At 39.8% G+C, this 17,976-nt stretch overlaps 2 protein-coding genes across 2 annotated transcripts; one reads left to right on the top strand and one right to left on the bottom strand.

The window, feature by feature from the left end:
• Positions 1-871: 871 nt before the first annotated feature.
• On the top strand, positions 872-2,991 carry LOC113035833 (uncharacterized). Its single transcript, XM_026191599.1, has 4 exons — positions 872-1,041; positions 1,283-1,368; positions 1,696-1,767; positions 1,926-2,991. Exons 1-4 carry the CDS (start codon positions 970-972, stop codon positions 2,944-2,946), a joined length of 1,251 nt encoding a protein of 416 aa, XP_026047384.1. The 5' UTR covers positions 872-969; the 3' UTR covers positions 2,947-2,991.
• Positions 2,992-5,356: 2,365 nt separating this feature from the next.
• reep2 (receptor accessory protein 2) lies at positions 5,357-16,812 on the bottom strand. Its single transcript, XM_026191612.1, has 8 exons — positions 16,549-16,812; positions 14,556-14,628; positions 11,334-11,410; positions 10,950-11,070; positions 10,733-10,846; positions 9,321-9,501; positions 7,919-8,085; positions 5,357-6,896 (listed from the first exon to the last, which is right to left on the bottom strand). The coding sequence occupies exons 1-8, from the start codon at positions 16,578-16,580 to the stop codon at positions 6,825-6,827; spliced, it is 837 nt and encodes a 278-aa protein (XP_026047397.1). The 5' UTR covers positions 16,581-16,812; the 3' UTR covers positions 5,357-6,824.
• Between the last annotated feature and the right edge of the window lie 1,164 nt (positions 16,813-17,976).

Here is a 17,976-nt window from a genome sequence, read left to right on the forward strand (position 1 = left end):
AGAGTTCTGGGCAAGTATTTGTTAAAAAAGTTTCTGCAGAAGCAGAAACGTGGGTGGCTGTAGCTCAGGTGGCAGAGCAGGTCAGCCACTAATCAGAAGGTCGGTGGTTCGATCCCAGGCTGCATCCTGGCTGCATGCCAAATATCCTTGGGCAAGATACTAACCCCATGTTTGCCTACTGGTGGTGGTCAGAGGGCCTGGTGGCGCCTGTGTCCGGCAGCCTCGCCTCTGTCAGTGCACCCCAGGGCAGCTGTGGCTACAATGTAGCTTGCTATCGCCAGTGTGTGAATGTGTGTGTGAATGACTGAATGTAGTGTGAAGCGCTTTGGGGTCCTATGGACTAGAAAAGGGCTATACAAATGCAGGCCATTTACAAGGAACCCACTGATAGAAAATGTTCATTAAAACAATTCAAAATTTCAGTTTTATCATTAATTGAGATGACTTATGATGAAATGGAAGAAAATCATCATGGGAAGCCTCCTGCAGCCTAAGCATTTTGCAGCATAGCTAAGGGAGGATTCATGGTCACCTTATCCAGCTGATCTAACTACATGCTTTATTAAAAACAAAAATGTAAAGTTTGATCTTAAAAGTGGAGCTGTTGTCTGTCTCTTTGAGGTGACATACAGATATTGAGGTGTGCACTTTCTCTTGCTTTCCAAAAGCACCAGAATCTATGGCAGTTTGTATGCTGCTCTAAGCGGCTTTGCTACCTTTACTTATACTGGTCTTGCTTGGTTGCCCCAATCCTTCAGCCTTGACAAACAGCATTCCAGCAGCAGATTCTCCAAATTGATTGGCCAAGGGAAGGGACACTAGAGTATATAAAGCCTGGGCTAAAGAACACCCATTTATCTAAACCAAATGATTAAATTTGGTTTAGATAAAAAACTAAACAGTAGTAAAAGTTCTTCACAAAGTCGACGCGCAGGGGAGGGATCTATCAGCAAAATTTCAAAATTTATAATGAGTAAAAAACACAAGCTCACTTCAGAAAGTAAACCTTGTATCCAAGAAGCTGGTGGAGGAATACCTCTGGTAAGTGCAGCAATGAATCTTCTTGCTTTTCAAAATTCATGTTATTGCACAAATTTTGACATCAGATATTGTTTATGACTTTAACCTACGTAAATGTGCATCTCTGTTGTTGTCTCTCCTTCATATGCTATTGCTTACTAAGCCAAATTTAGCAAATCTGCTTGGTTAACAATAATTCTGTGATCAAACTGGTAGATTACATAGTACAATTTGTTTTATGTCAACTGTTTTTTCCACAAAGGAGGTCCAAACAAACAAGATTTTGGAAACAAAACATATTGGAAATATAAATTCAACTAACATCTTAAATGAAGTTGAACAACAAAGGTAAGCATATGAAAACAAAATGTTGTAGCTAAAACTGCTCATGTCATAAACTGGGAGAAGTACACGTAAAAAGAAAAATCAATTTTGTAGTGAAATTTTTAATAATTTTGTTATATTCTTGATTATGTGATTTTCATTTATTATGTTTGAATTTATCAGTTTTTATCATTCATGTTGTTTTATCTTGCACAGTAATACTTTAACTACTTTTTCAATGTATAGTTTTGCAATGTATTCTTCCTTCAATATGTTACCAATGCGTCCTTGAAAAAGTGACAATTAAATTAATCTCTAAATATCTGTATTTCACATTTTATTCCTATCAAGGCATAAGACGATAGATCCCTCCCTGTTCAAAAATTTTATTGATTCAATTTGTAAGAAGTATACAACTACTGGGTAAGTATTGCAATCTGCCCACATTGTGAATGATTCATCTGACATAGAGTAACTTAGCACTTCAGTATATAAGCAGTTTGAGCTACACTGCTCTTTGCTCTTTGTGCTGTGTGCAGCATATGGGGATGTTTTGTACAATGATTTTTCCCCTTATTCAGGAAAGATGACCACAAGAAGAAGGATACATCGTCTGACCCGAAGAACCAAATGAATCAAACTAGAAAGAAGAGAATGGAAAAGTGCATAGCTATAATGTTGAAAGAGCTAGTAACAAGAGTAGAAAATGTGTATTCTGATACATCATGGAACTCATACATAGAAATTTCAAATGAAAAATGCAGCCAATCTGCATTTGCCATTATCTGCATGGAAGATAATACGCTAAAGATCTTTGACGAGGTTCGTCCATATATTCCAACAAAAAAATGTCAAAGAACAAATCACAATACAAACACAAGACATAGTGAAGAAATTTTACTTGATGACATGAATACATTTTTAGCACAAGATAAAAAAGTTAAATGGATATTTTTAAATTCATATAATAGTCCATGTTTTGAAAGGGATGATCAAATTGAGGGTTGTATGTTTTTGATTTTAAGCAACGCTTATGAATGGTATGTAAAATATGATGCTATCACAGTTTTGACATACACAAAACCTTGGGGACTTTGTGGACCAGGTTACTTTAATGAGCTTTCATCTAAAGACATCATGAATCCTAAGAGTCCTTTCAAGTCTTGTGTTGAGGAATATGAGATTCGCTATGAATTGGATTGTGAGAATTTAAATAAAAAATTAAAAAATAATAAAATATTGAAGCAATATTCATGTGGTGAAGATAGTAAGAATATTAAATTTGCTCGAGAAGCTCTAGTGGAGCTGGCTGCAGAATTACCTCGGCTGCGTAAAGCTTTCTTGGAGCTTGGAGATAAGAAAATTGATTCTTTCATATTTCTATCAGAGAAAATTAAACCTATTCTGAAGAAGTTGTGGAGAGAAAATGTTAACAATAGTTTTGTGTCATTGCTTAAAGAATATATTACAACAATATTTAACAAAAAAGTAGTTGATCTTTTTACACAGGAGCTAGAGTCACAACTTGGAATCAGCAGCTTCATCCAGCTTCACCAGCTTCCTCCAGTAAAATTAAAAGATGAATACAGACAAATCTTTTAAATTCAGATTTGTATTTTGTCTATGATTAAATAAAACAGAATTGTAATAACCAACTCTGGTATTTTTTTCCTCATCAACAAATTGTACACTATCTTCCTGCTTACACATTTAAAGCAATGATACAAAGATGGATGAGAACAAAACACTTTTAAATTCTAGTTTTTGGGCAAAGTTTTATGATTTTTTTAAAAAAATCATACTGTCTTTCTTCACTGAGGCTGTTCAGAAAGATTTAACAGGTACACAGAGTTCTGTAAAGAAACCATAATGGACACAATGCAGAGAAACACAAAAAAATTGTGTTTTTTTATTAGTATTTTAATTACCATTACGAGACTTTGTTAGGTACCATTGTGCTGTCACATGAAATTATTATTTTGATATGGAGCTTTGAGAGTTGGCACTAACAACATACAAATAAACATCCCTGTATACAAGACTATATGTAAAAATGACACAAGATAAAAACACAGAGTGACATCCTCTTAACACAAGATATATTTTCAGCATGAGATGTCTTTTTATTCAGTGTAAACAGAGATGGGAAGTAACAGCATGCAAATACTTCGCTACTGTACTTAAGTAATATTTTCAGGTATCTCTATTCTATCTCTACTTTACTTGAGTAGTTTTTTTAAACTGCTTTTTAGTTTTTCTCATTAGATTTTCAAACAAATATCTGCACGTTTTTATTACATTTTCAAAACAGGCTACTGTTACTTTTGGTTTAACGCATTTGGGAGGGGTAAATATTTCGCTGCTGCGACACTGTGATCAAGTGAGCCCTCACATGTGAAGTGACAGTCAAGCTAGCCACACCCCCAGCCGCACCTACAATATGGCTTAGAAACAGTCTTCTATGTCCTGCCATAATATTTACTATTGTATTATTCAATCCACTTCAACATTTGAAATATATATATTTAAATATACACACACATATATATACACACATATATATTCAACCTGACCTTATCCCCAGCTAAGTAAAATTGCAGTGCTATATTTTTGATATTGTGTATTTTTTAAATTTTATTACAGGAAAACTGTTAGAGGTGAGGCAAGTATTTCACTGGATTCTTAATCTGGGTTACCCCCACTCTTCCTCTTGTGCCTAACAGCTCTTTGAACAGTACGGTTTAAAACAAAATGAAAAGTAAACTCCAAAATTACAGTACTGTACTTCAAACATTCTCATCTTTGAGCGATATTACAGGGAAACTGTTAGAGGTGACACAAATATTTCATGGGTTCTTACTGTGGATTACCCTCACCCTTCCTCTTCCTGCTTATAGCTCAACTGTATGGTTTCACAGAAAGTTATACATAGAGAGAGAGAGATGCTGTATTTATCCTGCCACATAATGAAGAGTTACTGTACACTTTTACAGAGAGAACAATAATGATTTCCTGAACTATTCTTTATGGCTGAAATGTTAAATCAGTTACAGGGAAAAGGAACTCTGCTGCTTCACAAGGGTGGAATGGAGCAGGTGTGATTGTCCACAATGGAGTCCCGCAGTGAGCTGAGACTGAAGTCACTTGGATGATTGATGAAACGTTTCTCCCACTGAAAATGCTACGTCCGGATGAACAGAACCAACATTTAGGAATTTAGTTCATTAATATTGGTTAATATTGACATTTGAAGCTGGAATATAACAGCCCATTGTGTAGCTGGTTCATGATCTTTTACTTTTGTTGTTACTAAGACTCACATCTCCCTTACGTAAGTTGTTCTTTATTCACATTTTTGTACTCCAACAACTCTTTGTCATCTTATATGTAGATTTATACAGCCATAAGAGACATTATAGTCTCTTCACAAAAACAACAAACATCCAACCAGTAGAAGTAGATGGCTACTCCTCCCCAAATCTCATTCTGATGGAGATCTCTCCCTGTTAAAAGGGAGTTCTTCCTTCCTGTCATCTCTTGCTCACAGGAGATTTTCTGATTGCTGATGTTCTCCTTAACATTGCTGGGTCTGCCTTACAATATACAGTGTCTTAAGACCGCTGTTGTGAATAGAAGTTATATAAATAAACTCAGTTTGTTGATGAAACGGATAATAAAGTGTATATCATCTCTCTGTTTACAGAATCATCATGTGGGTTAGATGACTAACTATATCAAGAAACAGGGTGAGGCTCCAGAGTGAGCTAGCAGACTTTGAAATGAATGAATGAGATATTAGGGGAAAAACAAACAAACAAAAACATACATTTCTGAAAGCACAGTTAAAATACAGTTTACATATTTTTTACAACCCTACCCCATCAAAATCAATTTGTCTTTCTTCAGTGAGGTCTGAGAGGCTTTGCCATTACTAGAAACAACTGTGCTACTCCCACTTAGTGGCTGTTGTGTAGATGATTTGCTTTGAGCTGCACAAAAATCAACAGAAACAGACAAATTTAATGTTCTTTATTAGTATTTTATTAACCATTACATGACCTTGTTAGGTGCCACTGTGCCGGCACATGAAATTATCCTCTTTGATGTGGAGCTTTGATAACTGACACAAACAAGATACAAATGAACATCCCTGTATATAATACTGATTTTAAACTCAAAATAATCAGCAATAAATATCTCAAAATGACACAAGATAAAAATGAAGAACGTTCTCTTCATAACACAAAATGACTTTTCAGTATGTGATGTGTTTTTATTCAGTGTAAACATTAAATTAAGGAGAAGAAAAAAAAAAGTTTTGTTTCCAACTTTTGGCCCTAAAATACCAAAGATAAAATGTAAATTTACAAGCTGATTCCCTACACTGAGATGGAGTTAAATGTCTCAAGGAGAAAAGTAAACATGTTAATTTAAAATTCAATAATCACTTCTACTACCAGAAGTCTTTACTGAAGTCTGAGGTTCCTCTGGTCTCAGTCAGAGCATGTGATTTGTCAAGACTAAGAATGAAAAATACACAGAAATGATTAAAAACTGATTTAAGCCCAGAGAATGAATAAGAATGAATAAGGCAAGCAAGCTCATACTTGAACCATTACAATGTTGAAAGGAAATGATATACAAACATCACTTCTGTAGTGAAAGTGGACAAGTTAGCTCAAAAACACCAGCATGAAAGTCATCACTCATTGGCAGCATTGCCTTCACAGATCCAGCTGAGCACAGCTGATCATATTAATTACTAACATCACAGATCATAGTTACATATGACCTCAGAGTAGCGTCCAGACCGAGGATCACAAAACCAGCACTGAACAAATAATTCATCATCAGCACTGTGTGTGACGTGAAAGAGTGAGACCTGAACGTGGCAGAGCCAGACTCACTCAGAGGAAACAGGCTGAGGACAAGCTAACAATGAAACTTTGGACGCAAAAAAGAAAAAAGAATTAGTTCAACATTAAACAAAGACAGGATACACTGCTGTAAAAGAGTGAAGACAGGCTGGTCCTGAGTGACAGGTGTGCTGAGCTTAACAGCAGTAAGGATGGACACACTCATCCACTCATTAATTAATGTAGGCCTCAAAGGAGATTTTGCCTTTTTCTCCTTAGTTTAAAATGATGGCAAAATACCGAGAGCCCAGAGTTCCAGTTTTCAGTGCTTCAAAAGACAAACTTTGGACGATTTCTATCACACGGTCAGGTCAAGATTAGCTGAAGACTGTGGCCTGTGTGAAATCAAAAAGAAAAAAAAAAGTCTCAGTTAAATCTCAGCTAAATTCTCTTTAAAGAGAACGAGACATAAACAAGGGCCTGTAACTTTAACAGAACTGTATTTAAAATGAATGTATGTATGTAAAGTGTATATGTGCACTTGTGTGGACACCAAACAGGAGGAAGGGACTGCAGGCTGTGGGTGGAGCGAGCGGAGGCCAGTGCATGTGTGGGCTGCAGGACTCATGGTGGCGTCTCTGCGTTATTAGTTGTCGTCTTCTTCTTCACTGGCTTCTTCACTGTCTTGGTTTGAGTCTGGCCGCAGAAGAAGAAAATAAAGAGAGATTATTAGAGCTGATCAATCAAAGACTGGTAAAATGAGTGGTTTCACTAACAAAAGTACAAATATTAGTTGCATTGTAACTTCTGCTCAAAGCATGTTTCATCTGTGTAAACAGTGAAAACAAAGTCTCCATAAAGAGCAGCGTGTGATTTCTGAGTGAACTGTTGATGCTGCAAAACACCACAGGAACATCTGATGTATATACAGTTGGTGCAGGTAATATCACTTGCCTGTGTAATTACAGGTATGATTATATGAACTCACAGGCCACTTAATTGCTTGTGAAAGCATACATGTAATCTGTGGGTCAGAACTAAATGTAGGTCAAGAGGTAATGTGTGCAACATGAAATCATTTATCACCGTTTTATTGGAAATGAACTGTGTTATTAGTAACGAAATACATATATTACTATTACCAAATTAAAGTAGGTTAATTGTTGAGGAAGAAAAAAAATATTAGGAAATACTGACAATGCTACACTTATTGGTCAGATTATTAGGTACACCTTGCTAGTACAGGGCTGGGGCCTCGTCTGCCTTCAGAATTCTTCAAGGCACAGATTCAACAAGGTGCTGGAAGATTTCTGTCCACACCCATTCTCCCACATCCCAAAGATGCTCTATAGGACTGAGATCGGGTGACTGTAGAGCCCCTGGATATTTTCTCTTTTTCAGACCAGTCTCTGTAAACCTTAGAGATGAATGTGTGGGAAAACCTCAGCAGTTTCCGAAATACTCTGACCAACCCATCTGGCACCAAAAAACAAACAAATAACTTTCAAAGTCACTTAAACAACATTTTCCCTCATTCTGATGCTCAGTTTGAACTTCAGCAGGTCATCTTGACCATGTCTACATGGCTAAATGCAGTTGCTGGGTAATGAGCATTTGAAGGTGTACTTAAAGTGGCTAGTGACTGTTGTAATATACAATTTAAGAAAATTGCCCTGTGATTGACAAATCTACAAAGCGTGTATGCGTGTATGCCCTACCTCTGTCTTAGCAGCAGCAGGCTTCTTGGTTGCCTTGACACTGGTACTGCGTTTGTGCCCTTTATCTCCCACATCCTCATCAGAGTGTTCGGTCCTTGTGTCTGACAGGTCAGAGCTGTGTTGGGACGATGTGTCATCAATAAGGGACGCGGCTGCCACAGAGCGAGCTGCAGGACAGGACAGAGATTGATGGACAGTCAGTGAGAGAAGCTGAGTGTTCAGAGTGACATCACCACATGATCTGAGAGACACCAAACATCACACCTCTGCATTTTACTGCTGCCACAGAACTGCTTAATTTACAGATTTATTTGGTGTAGCCTTGAACCAGTGCATCATCACAGACAGAGCCTTTGACGCCACCTAGTGGAGACTTCCATTTATCTATTTTTTTTAATAACATACAGCCACCAGTTTTAAAATAAAGAGAAAAAAAAGGAGTCACTTCCATCTTTTTATGTGTTTGTTTTTTTTTGTTTTGTTGTTTTCATTTACCCATTTTCCAGAGACTCAAATTAGCTTGTGAAATCATTTTTATCCTTTGCTTTTGGGAGACATAAAATCAGAAGAACTGGTCCATTAGATTACAAAGTTTTCTTTGCAAATGTTAAATTAGGAAGGAAACTAAACTGTTTGTGTGACATCTAGAATAGAAAAAGTGTTTTATTAAATAAAATTAGAAAAATCCCAAACAGCAACTTTAGGAGCTGCAAAGCTACAACTCGTTACTTTAGTGATGATCTGCAGATCATTTAGAATAAAAAAGAAAAGAAAAGTATTCCAAAATAAATAATTTTGAACTTGCTAGTTCATAAAAGTTAGGATCTACTCATTTACTAACGCCACTGCAGATTTCAGTTGAACTCTGACTTCAGTGTTTTGTTTCAGCTGTTTTCAGTCTGGTTTTAGAAGTCATGTGTAAATGAACAAAAAAAAAAAAAAAAAAAAAAAGCATTGTACATATTAAAATGCACCACTCGGCCCCGTGACTTCATTGTTTCAGTGTCTCTCTGTATTCAGCTCACAGCTTGTACCCACACAGTTAGCCAGCCGGCAGTGCAGCGAGACACAAAGAGACCTCCTTCCAAGCCTCCCCTCCCACTGGAATCACATGTTTTCACCCCGGCTCGATCCTCTTTGCACTGCCTCCCTCAGCCACCCTTCTTTCCCCACCCTTTCTTCCCACCCTGCAGTGCTTTAAATCACATGACTCCACTTGGCCGAAGTAGTCCCAGTCCTGCTCTGAAGTTAAATAAAGGAAGTCTTCGTCGTCACGCTCTGGGTCAGTCAGCAAGCTGCAAACACAGCTTGAGTGTATTCATGCACTTGTGTACGACTCCGTGTTTCTCTACGTGAAGCTGCTGCTGATGTCGTGTGGGAGATGCGTGTTGTGCGGCCTTACTCTGCCGTGCAGCGGTGCTCTTGGCCCGGGGCAGGGTGCTCGCGCCCGAGCTCATCTCATCCATGGGGCCCCGTCTCATGCGGGCATCGGGAGTGTGCAGAGCCAGCTCGTCGTCAGCGTTGATGAGAGTGAGGTCCTGCATGCTGAAACTCCGCAGCTTGTCTGACAACACGCCCTGCCCCTGGGCGTCACAGCAGGAACAAAAACAGGCATATTAGATATGCAAAACCACCATTACTTAGAGCTCAGAAGAAAACAGTTTTCAAAAGTTCATTTTTTAAAAATCTGCCAATGATTATGTGGTGAAGCTGATTAATATTTGGAAGACCCCACTTTGGATTCTGGGAAAGTGAGATGACCAATTTTGGCTACAATTATTTAACTTACTAAACAGAATCATCAACAGGGTAATCAATATGAAAATAAATTCCAAGTGGAGCTCTAATAAAAAAGCAGCTGCACGGACAATATTTGCCTTTACAAACAAATGTGTGTGAATACTTGAGGACATTGATAAATGCAATCTGTGATCCTGTGTTTGGGACAAATGACAAATGTTAGAGAGTGCATGTTTAACTAATATGGAATTTTGTATTAAGGAACAAACAACAAGCTTTACTATAAATATAGAACAAGTGTCTGCAGCAGCTATAAGCCTTTAGTACAGAATGATTTAGTAGCGCCAACTTCCTGTTTCGCAGCTTACAAGAACAACTGTACAGTATCTAATAGCACGCTTCACTATTACAGTTGCAGAGCTAATCTGACGAAAGTCAGAAAAAGTTATTTAGTCCAGTCACCTGGTCACATAAAATGCACATCCACCATGAAAGGTCATCCTAGTTATTTATTGGTTGAAAACCAACAAAAAAAAAAGCCTTAAACCTTAGAAACTGTGATTCTTACAAATGTGTTGTGTATAGTCAACAAATAAAAAGATTTCAAATATCATGTCAAACTCTGACCTCTCCTTCAAGATCTATACATTGATCTGAAGGTCAAAGTGCTAATAATGATATGTAGAGCTATTTAAAAACTCTTATCTGAAAGCATACACATCTGGGGATGTAGAGATTATATATATATATAGACCTGTCACTTTATTATGTACATTACAGTAAGAGGTCCCATTAAAGTAAATACTGCCCACAGAGTGAGCTGGCTTGGTGGACGTTTGTTAATGTTCTTCCGTGAATAGAACAAAAAACTCATTTAGAAAATAAATTCGGAGCCCACTTAATTATTAGACTAATTGTTAGAGGAAGCTCAACTACTGACAGTCATCTCAGTCCTCTTTTCTAGCTGTACAAGTGAGTTAATAACAACATTATTTACCATTTGGCCGAAGTTCGTATTTCACATGCAAACAGAAAAGCAGAGGCATCTATGTGGGGAAATTTAAACACAGTCACCTTGGTGGCTGCAGTGACGGCAGCGTTAGCAGCCAGGTTGAGACCCCGTTTTCCAAACTTCATCATGGTCTCATAACTTCTGTCTTTGGCCTGTGCGATGTACTCATCTATCTCCTGCAGCACAAAGGACAGTACACAGGGAGGAGTTAGAGACGACACTGTCATATCATTTCAGTGTGGACTTCACATCAGATTTTGATGGGCTTTTTCTTTTTACCTTCTCTTTATTTGACAGGGTGGGGTGGACAAACTTGCGGTAGAGGACACTGGAGCCCTTGGTGTACGGAGACAGCAGCCAGATCACAAACGCAATCTTTAGCTCAAAGTAAAATGGAAACCTGGATAATTAAACACAGAGTTAATCAATCGGCAGAGACGTAAAGGAAACAACACACTGAGCAAAAGGTATGCATGAGTGGTGTATAGATTAGGATGCTAAAGTAGGAAAAAAAATAAAAAAGATCCTTCAAGAGATTATTGTATTAAAAATCAGCAGCAGAACATTAAAGCATCTATTGATTTTTTTTAATTTTACAAGTGGTTCATTTATTATAAGCGCGTGAAGAAAGAGGGTTACAATCACAAGCAGCTCCCGACTCACCATGATAGGAGCAGGTCTGTGACTGTTTCTGCTGTGCTGAACAATGCAAACACTATCCAGTACATCATCCACTTCACCTGGACACACACACACACACACGCGGAGGGAGAGAACATGATTAAAAATAGTACACGAAAACCCACAGCATCCAGTTCGCATGTACTGAGACACGTGGCACTAAACAGAGGTTACGCACACAGACATCCCTACACAGAAATCGGACACATGCTTCAGTCCATTCGCATCACATCACTATGCATGGGCACATCTGAGACAAAGAGAGATGCGAGTCATCTTCTAAACTGGTCATTTACAGGCAAATTAACTTCGTTGCTAATATCAGATAAATCATCAGTTATCAAATACACTGATACATTCAACATAAGAACAGCTCTGAGTGGTAATGGTGCATTTAAAGACATTAACAAGCCACGGGGACGCAGCCGCGAGAATGCACCAAACGGTGGATCATTTGGCTCGTTAGAAATGAGCCAAACAAGAGAAGAACGGGGATGAGAGCAGCTCTAAAAATGGCGTCTCCCTTCTCTCCCCCTCTCACACTTCCCCGCCCCATATTCGCTCCTTCTGTGGCCGTCTGCCTGAGCAGCGACTGAGAGGGTGGGTTGCCATAGTAACCAGCCAGGAGGAGACTGTTCTCCAGTGCAAATCTAGGCTGAGGGCCAGAGTGCTGCCATCTCCCCACCTCTCTCTCATGCAGTGATGAAGTAATCAGGAAGAGCCCCAATCAGCTGTGTTTAAAAATATCCACAGTGATCAAAAACCCAGGCACTTTCCGAACGATGAAACATTATTGTATTAAAGGGTCGGGCAGTTTCATACAATCTTCATCCTTTGGATTTTAGTCCAAACATCCAATAGACTGACTGAGCCCTTTACAGGGAACCTTTATTTCACTTTAAACCAAAGCAAATCATTCATGTGGAATCTCATCATATATGTTTCTTTTAAAAAAAAGTCAGTTAAACTTCAGGGATATCAATCTGTCCATTTAGGAAGCTTAAACCATTGTGAGTCAGGTGCAGGTGCTTTCAACGGGCCCACAGGAGAGGCAACAACAAGACCACCTGGATACAGACAACAGTCTAGCATCCTCTCCTGACTGATCAGTGTCCAGCTTTGCTTTTTGCTACACTCATTGTAACCAATTATAGCATGAAAAGGTACATTCATGTTCAAAGCTCCTCCAGGAGGGCACATCATGTTTATGAGTTAAACTTGTGCCCCTGAATTATTTTTGAGCAATGCAATACAGTCTGTTATTCAGTGCTGGATCCAGCACAGACATCGGTTTAAAAATATGACAATTTTCACAGGTCTGAATCATTTGCAATTGTGAAATAAATAAATAAATAAATAAATAAATAATGAATAATGTTTAACTATTAAAACAAAATACATTCTGGGGTCTAAAATGATAAAGAAAAAATGAAAAAAAATTTTGTTGAATGTTTGAGGATTTGAAATTTTGAGTCATTTTGAAAAGTAAAAACAGTTTCATGCTCCAGTGTTTCTTCCTGGTTTATTGTTGTAATCTTAGTCTCCCCACCGCCCCCGCCCCCACTTCATTCTGAATGTTTTCAGGGCTTTCTGCATTTCATTCTCTGTCTCGACTGAGTTCCCCTGCGCCTTATTTCCCCTCTTCCTAGTGTGAATTTAGGACAAATTCCAACAACCCCAATAACACCTCTACTCACACACACCGCTCACTCCTCTTGTGTTTGCATGGAGAGTCCACTATGTCGAGTGCTGTGAAAGTGTAAAGCTCTCCAGCACTAACTCTGCACTGGCGCAGATTTTCCAACCACACTCTGAAGCTGCAGCACCTGTTTTGTTTTGATTTGTATTTTCCAGCAAGTGATGAACACGATCATAATGCATCCATCTGATAGGGGTGTGAAACTGCCGAAGATTGTGTTCCTGTTTCCATCGGAGAGACGTGAGGTCAGAGCAAAGCTTGCTAATGTATTTCTATCCAACCCTTGAAGAGACCCTTCAGCATCCATGAGAGAGACTGCTTGGAGATTTGAGTATTTTCCTAATCCGGATTTCCTCTCTGCATCTTTGTTAGGCTGTGATCTAGTCTTCCTCTTGTTTCTCCAGTTAACTCCTGTGCATTTGCACCCCCCCCTTTCTTTTCTGTCACTGTTGCCCTAGCTCATAGATTACAAAAGATAAGATTTGTAGATGTAGATCAAACCGACACGGAAACATGTTTGTGGGACGGTTTTGCCTCCACCGCATCAACTTTACCCAAGTGCACTCTGTGCTTAACATGCTAAACCCTTCAGTTGGTGCCCTTTTTTTAGAAAGACTCCTACAGCAGCTGAATAAATCACCCAACCACATCTCTTTGCAAGAACTACGACTAGACCAAAAAGAAGACTGAAGAGTGTCGACTGTCACGGACTTTCATCCACAGTCACCAGATCTCAACTTGAAAGCACTTGAAAAATGAGGAAGCCAAACATTGCAGATAGCCAAAGAAGCTCTTTGGGACATCATCTAATCATCCTAACACGAATTATAGGATTTGCTTTAACCTTTACAGACAACCTTTTATTGTCTTTAACAACCAGCTACTTGTCTAGTGCTCAGTCCAATTCATCCCGATAGGCTCTCACAATACAGTGCACAACATGACCCTGCAATTATCAGGAGCTGCATGTAAATTCATATAATGTTAGCAAGGGTAGCGTTAAAATACCCTGAACTAAGTCCCACATTTTAAGGTCCTGTCACAATAAATGCTTCAGGTTTATAAATCAGAACTTCATAAAGATCTACGCAGAACGGAAAAAGAATCAGGAAGAATCCAAAGTGCAGGATTTGTTCCGTCTTTTAGTGTTTTTATGGTGCATAAACGCCCTTCTTTTATGAAGGCTGGTGTGTCCTAGTTAAACTGCAATCCCATGCCTCTAGCCTTGTCTGGAACACCCCGATCACAAGCATGATTCCTATTTTTGTTAGTCTTCAAATGATAACGGCCAAAGAAACGGAACGGGCATTGCAGAAAACATGACAACAGAAATTAATAAGCTTGCTCTGATGAAACAGAGCATTTCTCTGCCACATGTTGATTCTCAACACATTAGAGGAGAAATAGCTGGCAGGCGCTCAGGGCAAAACACCCTAAAGGTCAAACAGAGCAGACAGAGCTCAAAAATGGTTTGCTGAAGTTTAGTAACCAGGGGTTATACTCACATATTCCTTCACATTCTTCGTTTTGACGGCCTTATACGAGGAGTACGCCGGGTAGAGCGTCCCAAAGGCAAGGCTGCAAAAAAAGCAGACAAGACTGGGTCAGAGGAAGGGGCTTCAGCTAGAGAACATGGCCTCTGGGTGTTGACTCTGACACCTCACAAACGCACTCCCACACAGCAGCCACATCTGCTCTGAGCTTCTATGAAACACAAAAGGACGACATGTACTTGAGCAGAGCGAGTGTCTATGTGGTTTTAATCCGCATGGTGATGCCACGAAAGAAGTGCTGGGCAGTGACTTGTCAAAACAAAGTGGCCTGATAATGAGTAGAAACAATGTAATGGAGTCAGGAAGACTGCAGTGAGCTAAAATGGAAAAAACACACAGTTTCCACCAGGGGTGGGTCACCATGTGTTAGAACACGTGCACACTGGGACATTGTGCAAACACAGCCTTGTTTTTGATGTGCATTTGATCGCATCCTCTGCCACTGTGCTGATATGTGCTGATTTGACAGGATACTGAACGCTGAGTGAGGCGACAGCAGGGAGAGCTCAGATCAGAAGGGCCATGCAAGTTTGCCTACAGTGCAAACCAATAGCTGGATTTAAACCCTTAATGTAAATAAAGGTTGAATGCCAATTACATAGGTAGCCTAGCATTATTTTTTTCCCCCCCTTCCTTAAGTAGGTCTTCTGTCCCAGTGTTCGACTACGCTGCTCAGTGATGTGTGCTGCTCCGTACAGTGAGCCGACATGACTCGTAGCAGGCCTCCAAGCCAGCGGGCTCCCAGAGCAGACGCCCTGTGCCTCTTTGTGTCCTCATTGAAAGCCCACTACTGACCTTACGGTCACTCTGTCCTCTTGTTCAGTCTAGGAAATATTTTAGTGTTCACTTCTTTAGGTTAGACTAATAAACTAGCTGTAAAAACAGGAGAAAAGAAACAGGCTGACCACCCTTTAAAAACTGGGCCAGATGCACATTTAAAGCACAAAGACAAGAAATGACTAATCTTGTGTGCTGGATAATCAGCGGGGATTATGATGCATATTCAAGTCACATTGTTTGCCTTCAGTAGACACATGACTACCTGAGGTGTAGTGAAGTGGAAGATGCAGGCAGCTGGAAGCCAATAACAGTAACAGTTTGCTTATGTAATCAAGGAAAAGCAGAACATTTATAGGGATGAAGCATCATTTCTACACCTGGGCCTTCCAAAGGCATCATGATGTTCGACTTTAAGGTTAGCAGTTGATGAGCACACAGTATCTGGACATTTCACTAGAGATGGGACAGCACCGGTGCAGCACTGTGAAGTGTCTGCATAATGGATCAAGATAACGACAGCTGGCTTTAGTTGAGTCATCCACACAGTGTGGATGTGGCGTGTTCAGGTGGAGGCCTAGAAGTGATCTGCTGATACCGCTTGTCCGTCTTATTAAGCCCCACTGCTAGTGGCATATGAATGGATGGACACACATCCCTGGCTGGGCTGTTGGGCTTCTTTAGCCTTGCACCACATTTTACCAACTCGTGTTGGTACGGCGCCTAGTTACATTCACAGAGGGCTATTTAAAAGTAAAAAGCAGTGGCTGGCAGCTCGGAGTCTGTTTACTTGTGTGCAGCGAGGCTGGCATGTTAAACAGGCTGCACTTTCCCTGCCAACACATTATCTGTCAGGTGGTTACAGTTACTGACTAGCCAGCCCGCGTTAGCTACGAGCGGCTAGCAAGCGCTGGATGCAGATTGTGCTGCATCATTGTGCTGATTAAAGAAACGGCTGTGGTTATTGAACACAGGAGCTTTAAACGCCCCTGTCTGAATGCCAGGATATCTAATGTATTTATTTTTCCCCTACACGTGAAGTGTATGTATAAAAAGGACAAGAAACGGACAGCCTAGCTAGTCGGCGTTCAGCATCACACAGCTGATGAAAGGAGCCGTTATGGTGTTTAAGAATAAAAAAAACAGATTCAACCCTGCCCATACTCACACAACTATCCTCGAGATAATCCAGGATACCATCTTGCTGGACCGCCAGCCTTCGAGGCTTTCCCCCCAGCTTCTAGGAAATCTAGTCGGCTAGTAAGCGGGCTAGGTGGCCCCCATTCCCCTCCAGGACGAGCTGTGATGAGAGCCAGAAGGCTGCTGTGCCGTCAGGTAGGCTAACAGCAGCTGGAGATGTGCTCTGCAGTGTGTAGCTCTAGACTGCTCTGCTCTCTATCACCACCAACACCACCGCTGATGAACACGACTGGCTCTTAAAGGGCCAGAGTCACTCTGATAAATCTGTAGTTTTAGCTTCAAAATGTGGCCCATGGTGCTCCTCCTAGTTAACCAACAGTGGCGCACAATACAACCTTAGTCATCTACATTAGGTTATTAAACTACTAAAGAACTGATTTCATCCTTTTCTTTCATAATTTTGCTGTGCAATCACAGTCTGCTCACTGACAAGGACCAAAGCCGAGCACAGTCATACCAGGTTTATCCTAGTGAAAACCCACACAGTGCTGGTCTCCTTTTTATGATCATTATTTTTTATGTCCATGAGACCGATCTGTGGATAAATGATTTAGGCTCATAAGAGAGGGATTCAACATTTCTCTTAAAGATGTAAACACACTAAACACAGTCCCACAAGATACTGAGTTTAAACATTTGATAACAGTTACTCAGTTAAGCAGAAAACTGAGTGGTTAACTTATCAAAAAGTAAGTAGCCTGTAGAGTACCACTGATTACTTTATATTTTGTCTCTAAGGAACCAGACATCCCGTGGGTCTTTCAAGGTTTTTCTTTTGAAAGTGGCTGCTTCTTTAGCGATTTTCAATCCAGTCCTTGTACCCGACCATTGTCAGAGGAATGTTTGTGTTGTTTTCAATTAAGCCACTTAAAACTAACATATGAAAAAATTTACAAGGGATCTACCAATGTTGCATCTTTCAAGTCAAACAAGGACTGGTTTGGGACTGCACTTCAGCCAATGCAAACATACTGCCAATGCAGTAAAGACATACAATAGAACTATCAGTCATGGATTGGCCTCCCCAAAGCCCTAAACCTCAACATTATTGAAGCAGTGTGGGATCATCATGACAGAGAACGAAACAAAAGGCATCTCTGAATGTTGTTTAAGAAGCCTGGAGAAGTATTCCTGAAGAATACTTAGTATCACTGCACCCAATTTACATTTTCCCAGCAAATTATAAAGAAATGGGTGACTCAAGACTTTTGCAGAGCACAACATAACTGCGAACTGCATCTCTGTTTTGGGATGTTTGACCAAACAGGCAATCAGATACCAGCAAACTTGTATTTTAATACCATCTACATCTTAGCGGTGCATGGGTAGAGGCTTTATGGGTTAAAAAAAAAAAAAAAAAAAAAGATCAGAGAAGCAGCAGTTTTTGTAAATTTTA

This window comes from Astatotilapia calliptera, chromosome 2 (assembly GCF_900246225.1).
Source record: "Astatotilapia calliptera chromosome 2, fAstCal1.2, whole genome shotgun sequence".
Taxonomy (NCBI): domain Eukaryota; kingdom Metazoa; phylum Chordata; class Actinopteri; order Cichliformes; family Cichlidae; genus Astatotilapia; species Astatotilapia calliptera.